Source organism: Salvia splendens, chromosome 9 (assembly GCF_004379255.2).
Source record: "Salvia splendens isolate huo1 chromosome 9, SspV2, whole genome shotgun sequence".
Taxonomy (NCBI): domain Eukaryota; kingdom Viridiplantae; phylum Streptophyta; class Magnoliopsida; order Lamiales; family Lamiaceae; genus Salvia; species Salvia splendens.
This window is the reverse complement of record NC_056040.1, coordinates 22,903,084-22,922,347: the sequence shown is the minus strand read 5'-3', so window position 1 is coordinate 22,922,347 and position 19,264 is coordinate 22,903,084. Positions and strand designations below refer to the sequence as shown.

Below are 19,264 nucleotides of genomic sequence, written 5' to 3'. Positions count from 1 at the left end.
ACGAGTATCTCCCTCTAAAATACTTTTCTTTCAAAGAACAATGGAGCACTACGATAGCGATTCCCCCGCCACGAGCGAGTCACAGGCGCCTTATTTTCCCGTTGGCGGTAGTACGCCGATGTCCGCTGCGATGCCCCAAATGTCGGGGATGATGCCCCAATCTCAAACGGCGGCGGGGATGATGCCCGGGTACTACAACATGTACCCGCGGTGGTATGGGATGATGCCCCAAATGTGCCAGATGCCCGGAGCGAGTCCCGGAATGCCCCAAATACCAGGAATGATGCCCCAGATGCCCGAGATGATGCCCCAAATGCCGGGAATGATACCCCAGATGCCCGGGATGATGATGTCGGGGGGAGTAGGCAGGGGGTCTCCCAATCGCCGGTGGACAACGTCTATTGGCCCTATATGGATTTACTGGCGCCAGACAACCCGCCGAGTACTCCTCTCGAGACTCAGTTTGTGGCACCTCAACCCCTCTGACGTATACTCTTTTAATAAATAAATCACTTAACATAAAAGCAATCAATACACGTGTCTAATTCATAGAACACTCATATTATATAAGTTCAATTAAACACTTATCCGATACACATTTCAAAATATCATGTAATGTAGTGGAACCCTCTCACCACTCTATATACTATACATTTATCTACATGCAAAATGATGAAGAGGAGAATGTTGCCAATATGCGTCAGCCGCCGAACCTGATAACACGTGGAGTTCCTATGACCCACGTCAGTCAAAACTTTACTGCTATCTTATTCCTAAAAAATTTAGTGGTTTATATGAGCCACAACTCAGTATATATAAATTTCCACCTTTAATCTCACATGATACAAACATCAAGCATATTTTTTTTTATCAATACATATAATTAGAAACAATATATAACATAATTTAAAAACAAACCATTTCATATTCATATGCATTTGCCACTCTATTCAATTTATTATTCTGTAACAGTCAAGCCTGGTATCTGCCCGGGATTCCTCTATGACCCTAAGGTCCCTCTGTAATTGGACTCATAGGTCCCTCTGTATTTGACCCGAAGGTCCCTCTGTAATTGGACTCATAGGTCCTCTGTATTTGACCCGAATGCCTCTCTGTAATTGGACTCATAGGTCCCTCTAAAATTTCAGATCCAGTACAAGGCTGTCACAGATCCTCTTTAATCACATGATTCATGTACTTTCAATACCATATGTAAAACATCAATCACATATTTTTTATCATATAATTCATTTACAACATCATATCCATTGCATCAATCACATATCCATATCATATTCCACCATCTATATCAAATAAGTCATAATCATATCAATTTCACAATATATAATCCAATAATTCACTCCAATTCAACATATAAAAATCAACCACATCACACATGTAAAATTAAAAGTGTGATTTATACACACCTGATCACGGTAGATAAATTACTCAAACACTCGACCCCTTCTCTTCGTTTTCCACCCACAAATTGTACATAGTTGTTACGTCTAAATTCTAAATATTCTTCTCCTTATTATTTTCTACTTCTGCTGTTCTTCTCTCTCTTTTTTTTTCTCCTAACTTTCGTCCCTTTTAATACATGTATACTGTAGCTTCCTCCAATCTCCTCTTTTTTCCCTTCTCATGAAAAAAAGAATATACTATATAGTCCTAATACAGTCAGCTGCAAAACTAGGTGAGTCACTTAGTATCATACTTTATATTTATACTAAAAACACGTAAAAAAGGAAAATTTCGAAACGTGTAACTTTGAAAAAAAAATAGACTACAAAATAATACATAGTAATGCATTTGCTACGCCACGTACACACATTTATTTTTTTAATGTATGTAATCTTTGTCTATCCACAAACTAAAATTATTAATATGTATATATGTAAATTACTCACATGAATTGTACTATAATCCCATTTACATATGCACACGTTACAACACTCATACACATTTATATTAATCATTTAATACAAATGAAATAATCGATACTAATTATATATTATATACACTTGCATAAAAATTCTCGTGAAAGGAACTATCTACTTATTCGACCATACTGATTGATCGTAACACTAAATACATCTTCTATGGGACACACTTAATATACTATAGTAAAAAATGACAATTTAATATGCAATGACAATATAATATGATAATATGCAAAATAATGCATGTTTCGGGTTAGGGATGTCACACAGTTCACTAGCATGAAGACGTTCTCGCTTGAGGAGTTGGGGCTATCTCCGATCTGGGATTCTCCCACCGACGCACCAACGGCGACAGGGAGGAGGGGGAGGAGGCCAAGGAGAGGGAGGGGCAGAGGATGGGGCATTACCTCGCCCGTCCCGATGTACGGTGGTGAGGCGGGGGCCGCTGAGGTGGGGGAGGGGTCCAGTGGGAAGAAGAGGACCGTCTGGAGATGGAGGAGTGCATCGCGCTGGCGAAGGCGTAGATCAGTATGGTGGGGGATCCGTACGTCGGGGCTAACTAGCACATCGACAGGATGTGGTGGCGCATTAGCCAAAGCTACCTCCAGTTCAAGCCGCCAGGGGGGAAGCCTCACAACGGAGAGCAATGCTGGAAACAGTGGGAGCGGCTGAGGAGGCAGCTCAGCCAATTTGCCGGCATTTACACAAACAACCTCCGCTCGGCAACCGGCGACATGTCTACCGAGGATGTGAAGCTGCTGTCTCACTATCAGTTCATCGACACTGCACAGGGGCTCGGGGAATTCAAATATTGGGAGGTCTATATTGTGGTGCAGACTTCGGCCAATTTTACCGCGGGTGTTGAATCTGGCTGGCCGAAGCGGACGAAGATCAACGCCTCCGGGGAGTATAGTAGCAGTGCTGGTTCCCACGAACTCCCCCCGCCGAGGCAGAGTTCCCGACGCCCACATCGTCTAGGGGAAATGCCAGCGGATCCGGCGAGGCCCAATCGGCAGCACCCACCCAAAACGATCCCGAGAACCCCTCATTCGCCCGCATCGCGGCACATGAAACCTTGTTACGTGCAATGGTTGAATGGCGCCAATCGACCGACCGCCATTACAAGCGGTCGCTTAAGGATATCATCAATAGTATGAGGCGCGATTTAAGGTTCGGAGACATGTCGGAGAGTGACGACGAGTGGAGTGGAGGCGGCGAGGAATCCGAGGAGTGAAAATGCGGTTTTTTTTAACAATGTAATTTTTTTTAATAATTTTGTATTTTTTAATTAAGTATGTTTTTTTAAATAAAGTGGTTTCATTTTCCTCATATTTGTTTCGAAATTTTAATTTCGTAAATTGTTTAATTTGTGAATTTTTATTGTGGGAAGTCCGTCGGGATGTCCTTGGGGATGTCTGTCACTGTGCAGTGGGATGTCCGTATGACGTGACATCCACAGTGGGATATCCATATGACGTGACATGAGGTGTTTTTGGGATATTCGCTGGGACATCCGCACCACTGCTAATGCTATAAGTAAGTTGTTTGAAACAATTTAGTTGGAAGGAAATAAATGAGATAGCGATAGCAATAATTTGAGATTTGAGAATAAATTAATTGAGTAGAATAGTTGTGTGACGGCAGTCTGTTTGTTACACGTGTTTTACGCGGTGGGATGGGGCGAGGGGCCCTTCAATGCCACCTCATCAACTAATTAATTACACTATTCTTTTTTCTCTATATTTCTCTCATGCACCTTTTGCATTTTCGTTTTTCCACAAGCCGATTGTATCAAATGGATATTTTTATAAAATATTTTTCTATTATATTCTTACAGTAGATAGAAAGAAAATATGAGAGACTAGGTGGAGGAGAGAGATTGTGTTGAGAACAATTTTTTTTCCAAATAAGATCCATTTGTCCATGTGTACATTTCGAGCAAATGGTATGGATAATCTCTTCCGTAAAGATAATGTCATCACATAAATGCCTCATTACATTATAAATATAAAATTAATGAGACGTTTATTATACTCCTAAGTCCTAAATTAACAATAACTATATTTTGAACTTTGAATTCGTTTACAATCATCATAATATTATGCGCAAAGACAAATATATCAAGCAATACTACTAAATCATAGAAAGTTCTAAGGCTTATCTTTAGTAACACACCAGTACATTTTTTGTGTAGAATTTTTTTCAATTATATTGTAAACCCAGATCTATTTTTACATGTATCTATGGAATAACACCAAATAAGTATGTGTACTGTAGCTATGTAAAAATTTTGTGAGATATATGTAAAATAAACTTGATGCAAATGATTATAGTAAAATTACTTTTTAATGTAATATATTACTTTTTAGTTATATTTAGTATTTTATTATTAGTGGTGTATGTAAGTATGTAGTAACTTATATTATTGGATTATATAATACAAAAATATCTATGAATGAATAGAGTTTTTTTTTTGCATATTTATGAATAAATATTAAAATCATGAATAAAGGTTTTTTCGCATATTGTTTCGTTTGATACTTGAGAATACAAGAAAAACACATTTTTTGTTTTGTTTGATTTTTGTTGTTTGTTTAATTGAATTTTGTACTTAATCTCAAGAGTTTACTGTATATAGTTATTTTTTAAAATATACTGTCACTTTTGTTAATTAATTATAAAATGATAACTAGAGTTTATCAATTCAAAAGTACGTATACAATTTTTCAAATTCAATCTTTTCAAATAAATAGTAGTACTAAAATAAATATTAATACTAATATTAAATTAACCAATTTAAGATTTCAGCATAAATAAATTGAACACAATACCTGAGATGCTAAATCAAATTAAGTTGCATGTGTCTTTCTTGTATACATTTTTTATGAAATTAAGGAACAAACTAAAGGCCATAATACTCCTTTTCCTTCTAAACAATGATCAACACTAATTTAAACAATGTAAGAAGATGTAACTCAATAAATACTATTCTAATCAGTGTCACTTTTAAGACATTTCCAATTATTTATACTAAATTCAAATCTATTTTTTGAGTATATATATGTCAGAGAATTCATATGCTGAGGGACAATTTGTGAGAGCATCTCCAATAACCGGCGTCACCAACGCGACGCCGGTTTGACGCCGAACCATTGGAACCGGCGTCGGCGAAATCGGCGTCAAAATCGGCGTCGCCATGCCGATTCCCGCGCTGACGCCGGTTCCGACGCCGATCCTCACGGGCGCCATTGTGCGTCCCGGATCGGTGCCAAACCGGCGTCGGATTAAAATTTTTTTTTTGTTTTTCGAAAACACTATATATACGCGCGTTTTTCGAAAACACTATATAACGCGCGTTGAACGAAGAGCTAGATGCCTATACGAGCCGTGAGGTTGATCGATGGATGCAGAGTTATATGCAGCCGACGGCACCTCGCCCACGACCAGTTGTCCACCGTCGACAAGTGGTGCATCGTGATCATGAAGCTGCACATCAGCGCCTGTTCACAGATTACTTCGCAGAGGAGCCGCGTTTTGACGCCAACCATTTCAGGCGTCGTTTTAGGATGAGGCGGGACTTATTTATGCGTATTGTTAACAAATTTATGTAATTTTTTAAATGTAATTTTTTTAATTATTGTACTTTTTTTAAAAAATTAATGTACTTTTTAAATTTTAATATTATTATTCGAATTTTCCGTATTTGTCTCGTAAATTAAATTCCGTATGTTGATACGAGTGTAAATTAAATTATATAATTGTTATTAGTGATGTGGATAGGTAGTGTGAAGGCTATGTGAGGGCTATTTGATGTCCAGTTGATGTGGCAAGCTGATGTGGCAGGAGAATTGTAGTGCTGATGATGTGGCAGTGTGAAGGCTATTTGAGGGCTATTTGACGTCCTAACCTATTGGAGATGCTCTGAGGGACCATGAGCGCCTCTTCCTGCCATGTCAGCAATCTTTATTTTAATTTATTTTCACAAAATTCTCTCTCCTCTGATTTAACGCAATATTAACCTATTCAATGAGAATTCTACTCTCTACGTCGTTTTCAACAAAAAATTGAGATTACATCGTTGATTGCTTCTCTCAAATTTTCCACACCCACCCCAAGAATTCTCTCAAATCTTCCACGTCCACCTCAAGAATTCGTTAGTCAAGTTTGCAGCAGCTGCTGTTTTGATATTCACATAGATGAGTATAGGTTTGAATTTTTATTGGACCTTTTGTTGTTCTTTTTCCCGAACTTAATGTCAATTGATTACACATGATTTGTTTTTCTTTATTGGATCAAGAAATAGCAGGCATTAGTTTAATTTATTTAAGTTACTAATGCTCTTTCTTGTTTTGATATCGTGCAGTTATGGAAGAAGATGCTCATGTAAGTACTTTAACCTTTTCTTCTTCTTTATTAATTGTATTACTTTTTATTTTTTTTATGTAGATTATATTTTATAAAATGTTATTACCTCACTCCATTTTGAGAAACTAAGTTGCACCATTTATTTACCTGCAAAGAATGATGAAGAGGATATCAACTCTTTGAGTTAAAATACGAACGAGAATCTATATATCCCTCAAGTTGCAAATGATCGAAAGCCGGAAATTGGAATGAGATTTGCAACGGTTGATGATGTGTTTGCATTCTACAATCAGTATGCATGGGAAGCTGGTTTTAGTGCAAGATCAAGTAGTAGCAAAAAGAACAAGAAAAACAATGAGCTTGTTTGGAAACAATTTGTGTGCTTCAAAGCTGGTCAAACTGGTGAGAATCGTTCAAAAAAAAAGAGCATTGAATGATGACACGGTCAATTCAAGAGCTCGTGGTGAAGTTAGAATTGATTGTAAGGCAAAAATTTCGATTGTCAAGCAACAAACTGGACCGGATTGGAGTGTCGACGTCTTTGTGGAAGGTCATAATCACGGACTTTTGACTCCTTCAAAAGTGCACTTGCTTCGATCACAGCGTAATGTTTCTACTGCGAAGAGAGTATTAACTCAAAAATTTTCAGAAGCTAACATACCGACATGTCAGCAAATGCAACTATTAGAGATTGAGTATGGTGGACCTAAAAGTATAGGTTGCATAGAAAGAGATATTAGGAATTTTGAGAAAGAATTAAGGGATGAACAAAAGGGAATCGATACTGAAACTCTGATAGAATTCTTTACATCTGAGAAAGAGAAGAACAAATCATTTTTCTTTGACTTTGAGACAGATTCGAATAATAGGTTCAGCCGATGTTTTTGGGCAGATCCTAAGTCAAGAGCGGCCTATAGTGTATTTGGTGATGTCGTTGTGTTGGATTCCACTTATAACACTAATAAGTATGGAATGATTTTTACACCTTTCGTAGGGGTTAATCATCATCATCAAACAATAGTTTTTGGTTGTGGATTTCTAAGTGATGAGAAGACAGAATCGTATATTTGGTTGCTTAATAAGTTTATTGAAGCTATGCCAACAAGTGCTCCAAAAGCAATCATCATTGATCAAGACCCGACATTGACAAAAGCACTTGCAAGAGTTTTGTCGGAAACTGTGCATCGCTATTGCTTGTGGCACATAATGAACAAGTTTCCAGAAAAGATTTCTTCGGTAACTTTTCGGGACCACTATCAGAGTATTAAAAATGTTATAAAAAATTCTACATCTTCAGAAAAATTTGAGCATGGTTGGAATGAGGTAATTAGATGTGCTAACTTGGAGCAAAATAGTTGGATATTGTTGATGTATGAACTGCAACATAAGTGGGTTCCAACATACTTTAGCCACGTATTTTTTGCTGGGATGTCAAGTAGTCAGAAATCTGAGAGTTCACATTCGTTTTTCAAAAAATATGTCTCCAATAAGAACTCATTGATGGATTTTATCACACGTTTCAATAGAGGATTGAGACACCAGAGACCCAATGAGTTAGTTGCTGACCATATTGACATGAATGAGCATCCCAAAATCAAAACATGTTGGCCAATAGAGACTCAAATGGTTAAAGTGTATTATACAAGAAAAAATTGGACGAAATTTCAAGATGAAATAAGTCAAAGTCATGTGTGAGATAAATGGACCATTTGGAGTTGGGCTTGAGGAATTAAATCAATGGGCTGATTTAATTTTGAGCCCGGATTCTTGAGTGTGGCCCATTACTTATCTGGGAGGACCGATTGCTGCCGCGTGGCAACTCCACGAGGATCGTGCTCCTGAGCTGTTAGATCTGAAGCTGTGTTTGTTTTGTGAGATAAGTCTTTGATACTTTTCTCATTCATTCGATTACTCTCTCCCTCTCAGATATTTCGCTCCTCCTTCTCTCTAGAAACTTCTCTCTCTCATCTCTGATACTCGCCGATCTTCTTCTCCGGTGACTTCTTCCCTCTGGTTAAGTGAGCGAAGAGTATAGATCCTTCAACTCTTGTGTTGATAGATCGGTTGGCCATAGATTGAACGGTTCAGTTAGAATCTGGCGGTTGTGTGAAGAACTTCGGGCGATTCCTTGTGATTTGAGAGATCTGTGATCTCTAGTTGTTTCAGAGGTGATCCTGAGTTCTGACCATGAATATCGCGTGGTAGTTTGCCGGTGCGAAGTAGCAATCGGTAGATCCCTAGGGTTTGGGTTTGATTTGTCTTGCGGTGCTCCCTTGTGACCTATCGGTGTAGATAGGGGAGGTCCCTGGCCCAGTGAAGTTGCATGTGCAACCTGAGCCATAGTCTCTCAGTTTTCTGACTTGTGCTTCGTTATACTTTCTTGTCTCAGATCTGTTAGGATCTGATTTCTTACTATACTGATCAATCTACTTAGTGTGCAGGTCAAGTTCCAGCAGTGATAGCTCGGAGTCCAGAATCGGTCAATGGTTTTGACTAGAGCTAGGGTTTTCTCTGTAACTTGTAGCGCATTGCTAGATTGTATTGTTTGTATCTTCTGGTTGTATTCTTGGTCTATGTTCTTGGAGATTGACCATCTCCAAAGTGTAATACAAAAAGAGGACCCGGTAATTAGTGAATCCCGAGTGATCTGATCCCTACATCATGGTTACCTTGTGCAATATGCCTCTACACAAGATGATATTATGATTTACAATGTGATGAATTTCCAAAATTCTTCATCCTCGAAACTAAGGCTACTCACACATGATAGACAAAGAGATCATATATCTTGTACTTGTGGAAAATTTGAGTTTGATGGTATTCCGTGCAGACACATGCTTGCTTTCTTCCGGATTAGCCAAATATCTGAACTGCCTGACAAGTATATACTCAAGTGATGGACGCGAGAAGCAATGATTGATGTTGTATATACAATAGATGGTGAAAATGCTAATGATGATCCAACAAAACTTCTGATGTCGCGAGACTCCAAGTTATCTTATAAAGCTGCAATATTGATTGGTGATGCATCTTTGACGGAGGAGAGGATAAAGTTTTTGGATGAACAACTTGACTATATACATGGTAAAATCAAAGACATAGGTATTAGTCCAACAACTAAGATCAGTACTCAGAGAAGGAAAAACTTAGATAAATCCGTCAGTATAGGCGATCCTTCTTAAATTAGAACAAAAGGGTGTGGTAAGAGAATGTTATCTTCAAAGGAGAAGTCAACTATAAAGCCTAGGGCCTGCCATGGATGTGGGCTTCGTGGAGTATCTCACGACAAACGTAATTATCCAGATTTGCATGACGGGTATGTGTATGATTGTGAAATTTTATCATTTATATTGTATAATTATTTAAGTAATCAACAAATTTCACTTCATCATTTTTACTCTTATATTTGAATTGCAGGTCAGCTGCAGGTGATTGCCACGACAACTATTAATTTGCAATTGAAAAGGATTGATGTCCATACTAGTGAAATGTGGCTTTTATGAACAGTGCAGATATTGGAACTTAGCAATAAGAAGGAGAAAACTGGATCTGTTATGCAAGTCGAAGGAGAATACTTGGCTTTAAGGCAGAATGGTCTCACTTTATTTTCAAAAGGAGTTGTAATTGCTACCTTGGAGTTAATTATGTTTTTTGATGCTATTAGACTGATTACTAGAGTTAGGATTCAATATAATATTTGGTGTTTTTAATTTCATGTTGATTCATTTGAACTTTTTTTGTTTCTACGGTTTCAAACATAATTAGTTACCTTTACTTTGTATTAATATTTGAAAAACATTCATCACAAAAAATTGTCTTCTTCATTCTTTCAATACCATAATATCTCCTTAGTAACTCTTCCTCATTGCTTGAGAAATTAAAGAGAAACTCTCCAGAAAATAGGAACTCTAGACAGAGTGCTGCTAAATTTTAATGGGCATCAGTTTGCTGATAACTTTTCAAATCTGTATAATCCTTGAATCCTAATGTAATGTTTGGGCATCCTTATTTTAAGTTTTTGCATTCTCTTTATCCATTTTGAATTGAGTTTAATTCGTAACCATGTAAACATAGTACAGTTATACATCACAAAGAAAAAATATGCTTCTGTGCAAAAATAAGTGTACGTTAAATGAACAAGTGCAAGTTTTAAGCATTTTTCCGAACAGTTAAGTTGCAATAACTTTCAATGTAATTCCTCACAATCTCAAATCACACCATTCTGAAATTTGAAATGATTAATAAATATACAACCAATTCAATTATTCAACAATGAAAAAACAACAAAAAATATCCAAAACTCATTATCAATATCCAAATCACCCTCCATTGCATTTCCATTCAAACCCAATTCTCATGGTACCTCACATGTTGCCCCTCAGCATATCAATTCTCATATATATCATTCTAAAATGTAATTTTACTCTAAACATTTATACTAAACTCAAATTTTACAATACTTTTTAGTATATGTCTCACAAAATTTTTGCAATAGACTCATATTTGATGTTGTTTTCATAGAAAATGCAAAAATGAGTTTGAATTCTCGAAAATAATAACTTCATAAGCACTACTCTAATTATATTTACAGCGAGTGTCTCCAATAATTAGAACATTGTCAGTCATAAAATAAGTTGACGAAAATGACAAAGGCTTCTACTCGGGTAAATTATAATTGGGGCGGTTGATGGTGGATTAATTACAATGTTTTAATTAATATATTTATATGTATTTCCCTTATATTTTATATTCATAATTAAAATTCATCGATTTTGTTCTCTTCACGCGGGTACAAATAAAATACATATGGAACAAGTTCTTTCAAGTTCAAGAATACGTGGACATAAATGAAGTGAATATATACTATATAGTAAAATAAAAATATCAATAAATGAAGTACATATAGTAACCCAGTGAAATGGAATATATAAAACCACATAGATATAAATATGCTTCAATTCGTTCATATACTTTGTTGGAAAATATAAGTACTAAATAAATATTTAGTTTTCATTATAGGTCAAAATTATGATAATTGTCCCATTGTATAAATCTAATACTGTTACTCTGTTAGTATATTTAGGTAATATTTTTCTAAAGATAGATTCAGCGAATACGTTCAGCAATAAGAAGATGCACATACGCACACCACCAATTGTAAAAATCATGGATTAAATATGCCCGGTCAATGGACTTTGACCAAATAATAAATGTGACGAGACGTTTAATTTTGTGAAATTAAATGATATAGCGTCGACCTACATTTTACGTAGATAAATGTTATATATTCACTTTCTCAAATCCGATTTCCGGTGAGTGAGAAATAGTGGATTAAAGTTGGGCATAATTAGCTTTTGATTAAAGCTTGAAGTTTGAGCTTATGGAATAATTAACTAGTGTTAATTATCCCACATAGGAGAAGTAACACATACTTTAATATGCTTAAATTAAGTGACTTTATATCACTTAATAATTATAGTGGACCAAGATGGGTGAAAGAGCCCACACGCGCGCACATGCGGGCGACGCCGCCGCTGCCGGCCCGCCCGAGCCCGTGGTCGGGGCCGCGGTCTCGGTCTCGATCTCGATCTCGATCTTGGCAATTGGTCTTTGGATGGTCTTTGTGCTGGGACACTCCTGCCACAAGCTCTCGTAACGGTTTGTAACGTTCGGCAGTTACACTCTCGCAATGATTGTTTTTCTGTTGAAAGCTCTGCCCTCTCCTCCAACCAGTTCGCCGGAGCTCTGCTGATAGCGGTGCTGCTTCACCAGAGACGTAACCGTTTCATCTTTGGGGACGACACACCAAACCGAGAGCACTACCGGGGCGTATCTCGTCTTGCCGAAAGAGGTCTCCTCGACTCGGCTAACTACTGTTTCATGGTTTATCTGTTTCGAATTTTACATTGTAATTCAGTTTCAATTTTCCATTCTGTATTCCTTCTTTTGGGTTGTATTACGCCCGGCTTTTATCTCTTGTAATCAAGAAACCAACAATCGCAAGACGAGATAACTTGCCTTTGAAGGAATTTGGACTATAAAACTGAACTAAAACTTTCGAAACTAAAAACACCTTTTGCTGGAGATGTCGACTGAATCCAACACCGCTGCTGCCACCTCCGCCGCCGCCATTTCCTCCAACATGGCGACCACTGGACCTGTCAACACTTCGTCGATTCCGACGATGATGCCCACTCCCGGGCGCTATCCATCTTCATCAACAACCCCTTGGGAGTTTATTAACCCCCTTGGGCACACTGGTGGATCCACCTCGAGTGGATCGGTTGGTTTACTTTTAGTGGTTCCTTCGGATTCTTTAATGGATCGAGTGTTGGGGCCTTCGGGTCTCACACGAATGCTGGGGCCTTCGGGTCTCATGCGGGTGCTAGTTCCTTCGGGGATAGTACGATCATGGCGGGCTCTATGCCCAACATGAATGGTGGAGGCTCTATGCCCAACCATGTTGTTGGCTTCTTCGGGGGCAACAGAATTGGTTCCTTCCATGGACCAAGCTCGGCACCTTTGGCACCAAGAATGATGCCACCTGCCGAGAAGCCACCAAAGTTTGGAGGATCTGACTTCAAAAGGTGGTACCAAAATATGTTGTTCTACTTACAACATTGGGCGTCGCTAACTTCCTCACTGAAAACGAGCCGTCCGTGCCAAGTGATCAAGAGACTAGTCTCGAAGTCATGGCGGAATATGAAGCTTGGAGGAAAGGAGATTATCTTTGTAAAAATTTCATTCTAAGTGCTTTAGATGATAGTTTGTACAATGTATACTCCAATGTAACCACATCTAAACAAATGTGGGAAAGCCTAGAAAGGAAGTATAGCATAGATAATGCTGCAGGTACTGAACAAGTTGTAGCATCCAAGTTTATGGACTACAAGATGGTCGACTCTCGACCCATTATGGAGCAAGTCCAAGAGCTCCAAATGACCATCCACACATTAGTGGCTGAAGGGATGACCTTGCCCGACAAATTCCTAAGGTGCACGATCATTGACAAGCTTCCTCCTAGTTGGAAGGACTTCAAGACCTATCTCAAGCACAAGCGAAAGCAGATGACCCTTGAAGACTTGATCGTGAAATTGCGCATTGAGGCTGATGTGCGCAAAAGCGACCAAAAGGCTAAGGGCTTCACCCCACTTGAAGCCAAAGCCAATCTGTTGGAGCGGGGCGGTCCCTCCAACAAACGCCCTCGCCCAAATCGTCCAAGCGACAAAGGAAAGGGAAAGCAGCCTACAAAGAAGTTTGAAGGCGATTGCTACAAATGTGGCAAACCGGGCCACTTTGCAAAGGACTGCCGCAGCAAGAAGAAGAAGCCGACTGCCCACGTCGTTGAGAAGGAGTTCAAGGACTGGGATGAAAACGGCCTCATTGCTGTGGTCACTGAAGAGGTTAACCTTGTTGATAACAAGGGTGGCTGGTACATCGACATTAGCGCTAATGCTCATGTCTGCTCAGATAGGAGCAAGTTTGCCTCCTACACTGCTGTTGAAGGGAGGAAGATCAACATGGGGAATCAAGCATCGTCCGGAATCCTCGGCGTTGGCAACGTGATTCTCATGATGACGTCTGGCGTCACAATCACTTTGAAGGATGTGCTGCATGTCCCGGACATCCGCAAGAACCTAGTGTCAGGATCAATACTAGTTAATAAGGGGTTTAAACTTGTATTTGAGTCTGATAGGTTTGCATTGTACAAGTTTGGAAAGTCACTCGGAAAAGGTTATGTAACCGATGGACTTTTCAAGCTTAGTGTAGCAACTCGCAGTGTTGCAAAGCCGTTGGCTAATAATAATAAAGCATCTACTTCCTCTTATTTGACTGAGTGTTCAAATTTATGGCACTGTAGATTGGGACATGTATGTGATTTAAAGATGGTGCAAACTAGAGGTGGTAAAAAGTACTTTATCACTTTCATAGATGATTGCACAAGGTATTGCTACATTTATCTTTTAAGAAGTAAAGATGAAGCAATAGAAGCGTTCAAAAATTATAAGAACGAAGTTGAGAATCAACTTGGTTGTAAAATCAAAACGATTCGAAGCGATAGAGGAGGCGAATATGTAGCCCCGTTTGAGGAGTTATGCAACGCAAGTGGTATAATCCATCAAACGACTGCACCATATTCACCACAATCTAATGGTGTTGCAGAACGCAAAAATCGAATTCTAAAAGAGATGATGAATGCACTGCTTCTGACTTCAGGATTACCACATAACATGTGGGGGGAAGCTGTATTGCAGCAAACTATATCTTGAATAAAATCCCTCTCAAAGGAAAAGATGTTACTCCTTATGAGTTGTGGAATGGAAGGAAGCCATCCTATAAATACCTCAAAGTGTGGGGATGTTTGGCTAAGGTGATGGTTCCTCCGCCCAAAGAAGTTACAATCGGACCTAAAACAGTTGATTGCATCTTCATTGGATATGCACTTAATAGTAGTGCATATCGATTTGTTGTTCACAAGTCTGAAATATCGACTATTACTGTAGAAACAACAATTGAGTTTGGGAATGCTGTATTTCTTGAAAATACATTTCCTTGCAAAGACAATGAAAAAGTCTTAACCAATTCTGAGACAAGAATTGAAGCCACTAGTTCTAAATCAGTGGATGAGGAACCTATATCGCGCAAGCGTGTAAGGCCCGATCCAAATGATACAGTACTAAGATGTGGTAGTAGGGTCAGAACACCAAAAACATTTGGTCCTGACTACATTGCTTTTATGTTAGATGAAGAACCAACATCTATAAAAGTAGCCTTCGATGGCCTAGACGGGTTACATTGGAGAGAAGCTGTTCAAAGCGAAATTGATTCAATTTTGCTAAACCACACTTGGGTGTTGGTAGATCTACCTGAAGGTGCGAAACCTCTAGGTTGCAAATGGGTACTTAAAAGGAAATTTAAGGCCGATGGAACAGTGGATAAGTATAAAGTCCGACTAGTAGTAAAGGGTTTTAAACAAAAGCAAGGACATGACTTCTTCGATACCTATTCACCTGTAACAAGGATTACATCTATCCGAGTGCTTCTCGCTATTGCTGCATTGCACAATCTTGAGATTCATCAAATGGATGTAAAGACCGCGTTTCTAAATAGTGAACTAGAAGATAAAATCTATATGGAACAACCCGAAGGGTTTGTAGTACCTGGACAAGAGAAAAAAGGTATGCAAGCTGGTAAAGTCTCTATATGGTTTGAAACAAGCGCCATTGCAATGACACTTGAAGTTTGATAATGTGATGTTATCAAATGGGTTCAAGATCAACGAGTGCGACAAATGTGTCTACATCAAGAGCACTAATAACGGTCATGTTATAGTGTGTCTATACGTTGATGATATGTTAATCTTGGGTAACAACACTCAAGTAATTAATGATACACAGGCCATGAGAAACTTTGACATAAAAGACATGGGTCTAGCCGATGTAATTCTTGGAATGAAGATTCTAAGAACGTCTGATGGAATCATCTTAACACAATCACATTATGTTGAGAAGATTTTGAACAAATTCAAAGCCTATGATGGCGCGCCGGTTAAGACTCCAATTGAACTCGACGTTCACTTGAGCCAAAACAAAGGCGAGCCCGTTGCACAAGAAGAGTATGCACGGGTCATCGGATGCATTATGTACTTAACTAATTGCACTTGACCTGACATTGCTTGTGCCGTGAACAAGTTGAGTCGTTACACGAGCAATCCAAGCAAAGAGCATTGGGGAGCTCTTGTGAGGGTTTGAGATATTTAAAACATACTCAAAATCATGGGCTACACTTCTCGAGATACCCCAGTACTTGAAGGATACTGTGACGCAAATTGGATATCCGACAATAGAGACTCACTTTCAACAAGTGGATACGTCTTTACTATTGGGGGTGGTGTTGTATCGTGGAAATCCACAAAACAGACATGTATAGCCCGATCAACCATGGAATCAGAGTTCATGGCCTTAGACAAGGCGGGTGAGGAAGCCGAGTGGCTTAAGAACTTCCTTGAAGACATTCCATGTTGGTCTAAGCCAGTGCCACCAGTGCTGATCAACTGCGATAGCCAAACGGCTATTGGAAGGGCAAACAATGGTTTCTATAATGGTAAGTCTCGACATATATGTCGACGACATAACACCCTGAGACATTTGATCACAACAGGGGTGATTACAATTGACTACATGAAGTCAATAGATAATCTAGCGGATCCGCTAACTAAAGGGTTAAACCGTGATCACATGAATAAGTTGCTAGAGGGAGTGGGTTTGAAATCCACAAACTAAAGAATTATCATAGTGGTAACCCAACCATGATGACTGGAGATCCCAAGAACTTGGTTCAAAGGGACAACTAAGATATGGGAGTTCATGAGAAACACTCAACTATATCTATTCCCTAGAGAGCAATAGAGTGTTAGAGAACTTGCCTAGTGGTAAAGGCTAAGTCTATGACTTTTAATGGTTCTTAAGGATCTCAAATAGATGGAGTTCTCAAAGAGACCAAGTATGGCAAGGTACTTGACTAAAAATCACCTATGTAAGTGCGAAGTGTGGTCGCTTCATAAAACACACTTATGAATCAAAAGTGGTGTCCAAGACCGCAATGGACACAAAACGTGAGAACGGATGAGGTTGAGGTGTTTAAGCGTTAACATCATTGTCTCGGTGCACGCCGTGAGGGATTATTTCAAAGCATCGCGCTACTAAGCCGCCTGTGTATCCGATGGTATCGACTATGGAGGGTTTAAAGCAAACAACTACCTATCCTTATGCTTATATACCTCTCGAGGGTTGAGTTTGTGTCTGCATGCATATGCATTCGGCTATTTCCCCTCATGTGGGGGATTGTAAAAATCATGGATTAAATATGCCCGATCAATGGACTTTGACCAAATAATAAATGTGACGAGACGTTTAATTTTATGAAATTAAATGATATAGCGTCGACCTACATTTTACGTAGATAAATGTAGTATATTCACTTTCTCAAATCCGATTTCCGGTGAGTGAGAAATAGTGGATTAAAGTTGGTCATAATTAGCTTTTAATTAAAGCTTGGAGTTTGAGCTTAGAGAATAATTAACTAGTGTTAATTATCCCACATAGGAGAAGTAACACATATTTTAATGTGCTTAAATTAAGTGACTTTATGTTACTTAATAATTATAGTGGACCAAGATGGGTGAAAGAGCCCACACGCGCGCACACGCGCGCGCCGCCGCCGCTGCCCGCCCGCCTGAGCCCGTGCTCGTGCTCGTGCTCGTGCTCGTGGTCAGGGCCACGGGCCGCGGGCCTTGGGCCCGGTCTCGGTCTCGGTCTCGATCCCGATCTTGATCCCGATCCCGATCTTGGAGGTCTCGGTCTCGGTCTCGATCCCGATCCCGATCCCGATCTTAGACTTGGACTTGGACTTGGACTTGGACTTGGGGTGGTCTTTGGGCTTGGTGCTTGGCCCAAACTTAATCTTTTTAGACCACCACTGAGTCAGCAATCCAAGTGGCTTGATACATCGTCAAGCGTGGCACAGTCAAAGCCTACACGGCTGACACGTGAGAAATCCACACGCTCCACACGAGAAAGGCACACTCCTGCCACAAGCTCTCGTAACGGTTTGTAACGTTCGGCAGTTACACTCTCGCAATGATGACAACCATCATGGCTGTTGACCCCCCAGCAGTGGAATGAGCCTATAAATAGGCTAGCAATTCCATGCATCTTTAGAATATAATACACAAGCATTCTGCATCATAAGCTCTCCCTCTCCTGCATTGTTTTTCTGTCGAAAGCTCGGTCCTCTCCTCCATCCAGTTCGCCGGAGCTCTGCCGATAGCGGTGCTGCTTCACCAGAGACGTAGCCGTTTCATCTTTGGGGACGACACGCCAAACCGAGAGCACTACCGGGGCGTATCTCGTCTTGCGGAAAGAGGCCTCCTCGACTTGGCTAACTACTGTTTCACGGTTTATCTGTTTCAAATTTTACATTGTAATTCAGTTTCAGTTTTCCATTCTGTATTCCTTCTTTTGGGTTGTATTACGCCCGGCTTTTATCTCTTGTAATCAAGAAACCAACACCAACAACATATGAAAGAGAAGTATTGAAGCTTGAAATAATTGAACAAACACAAAAGTGTTTAAAACATTATGAAAGATGATCAACCTTAATTCGGACATGTTGAAGAAACACGGGTCAAAATACACGTCGAAGTGATTGAAAAGAATAACCAAAGACCATGTTGATGAAAGTTATGTAGAATGTAGCCGAAAATAGTATATGAGAGAGAGCTAGTAACACTGTTTCATTGATTGAATAAGAGGATTACAAAACCAGTATTTATACACATACTTGGAACAATCCAGAATCAATATTCGGTTATGATTAATTCACTAACATCTCATTAAGACCACTAATCCTAACCAACCTCTCTCTCCTTTAGTCCTCTCATCAGCACGTCCTTGAAGGTACAAATGCGGTCCCCTGATCCATTAGCTGGCAATGTATCATTTATGATTTGTGGTTTTGATCATGTGCTCTCATCCTTAAAGCAAACTCGTGCACTCCCTTCTTCATGCAATTCCTTAATATCAACTCTTCCAACAGTGCTTAACCTCATGCGTCATAGAAGATTTGGAAAAATTCGCAGTTCAAGGAAAGAGTACGAGGAAGAATAAGCTAGAGTGACTCGTTGAAGGGACTAAAACCGACATTGTATATTTTAAACAAGATATTTTCTTATGGATAAATGGTTTAAATCACGCCTACCTGACAAACTCTAACCCTTGAAGGGTATTAAACTTTTTTCTACGAGGCAAGTTGTAACCATCTGTTAAGAGATGATTTCTCTTAACAAGTTTCCGGCGTCGCAAAGGCGATCGGCGGAGGGATAAATGGTAGTCGGGGGATCTTTGCCCGTAGATCAAACCGATTGCAAAAGAAAGTAAAATACGAAAAATAAGATA

The 19,264-nt window shown here is 39.3% G+C and overlaps 1 protein-coding gene across 1 annotated transcript; it reads left to right on the top strand.

Annotated features, from left to right (window-relative positions):
* The first annotated feature begins 6,662 nt into the window (after window positions 1–6,662).
* Window positions 6,663–9,205, top strand: LOC121749317 (protein FAR1-RELATED SEQUENCE 5-like). Its single transcript, XM_042143896.1, has 3 exons — window positions 6,663–7,544; window positions 7,606–7,631; window positions 9,139–9,205. Exons 1-3 carry the CDS (start codon window positions 6,663–6,665, stop codon window positions 9,203–9,205), a joined length of 975 nt encoding a protein of 324 aa, XP_041999830.1.
* The last annotated feature ends 10,059 nt before the right edge of the window (window positions 9,206–19,264 follow it).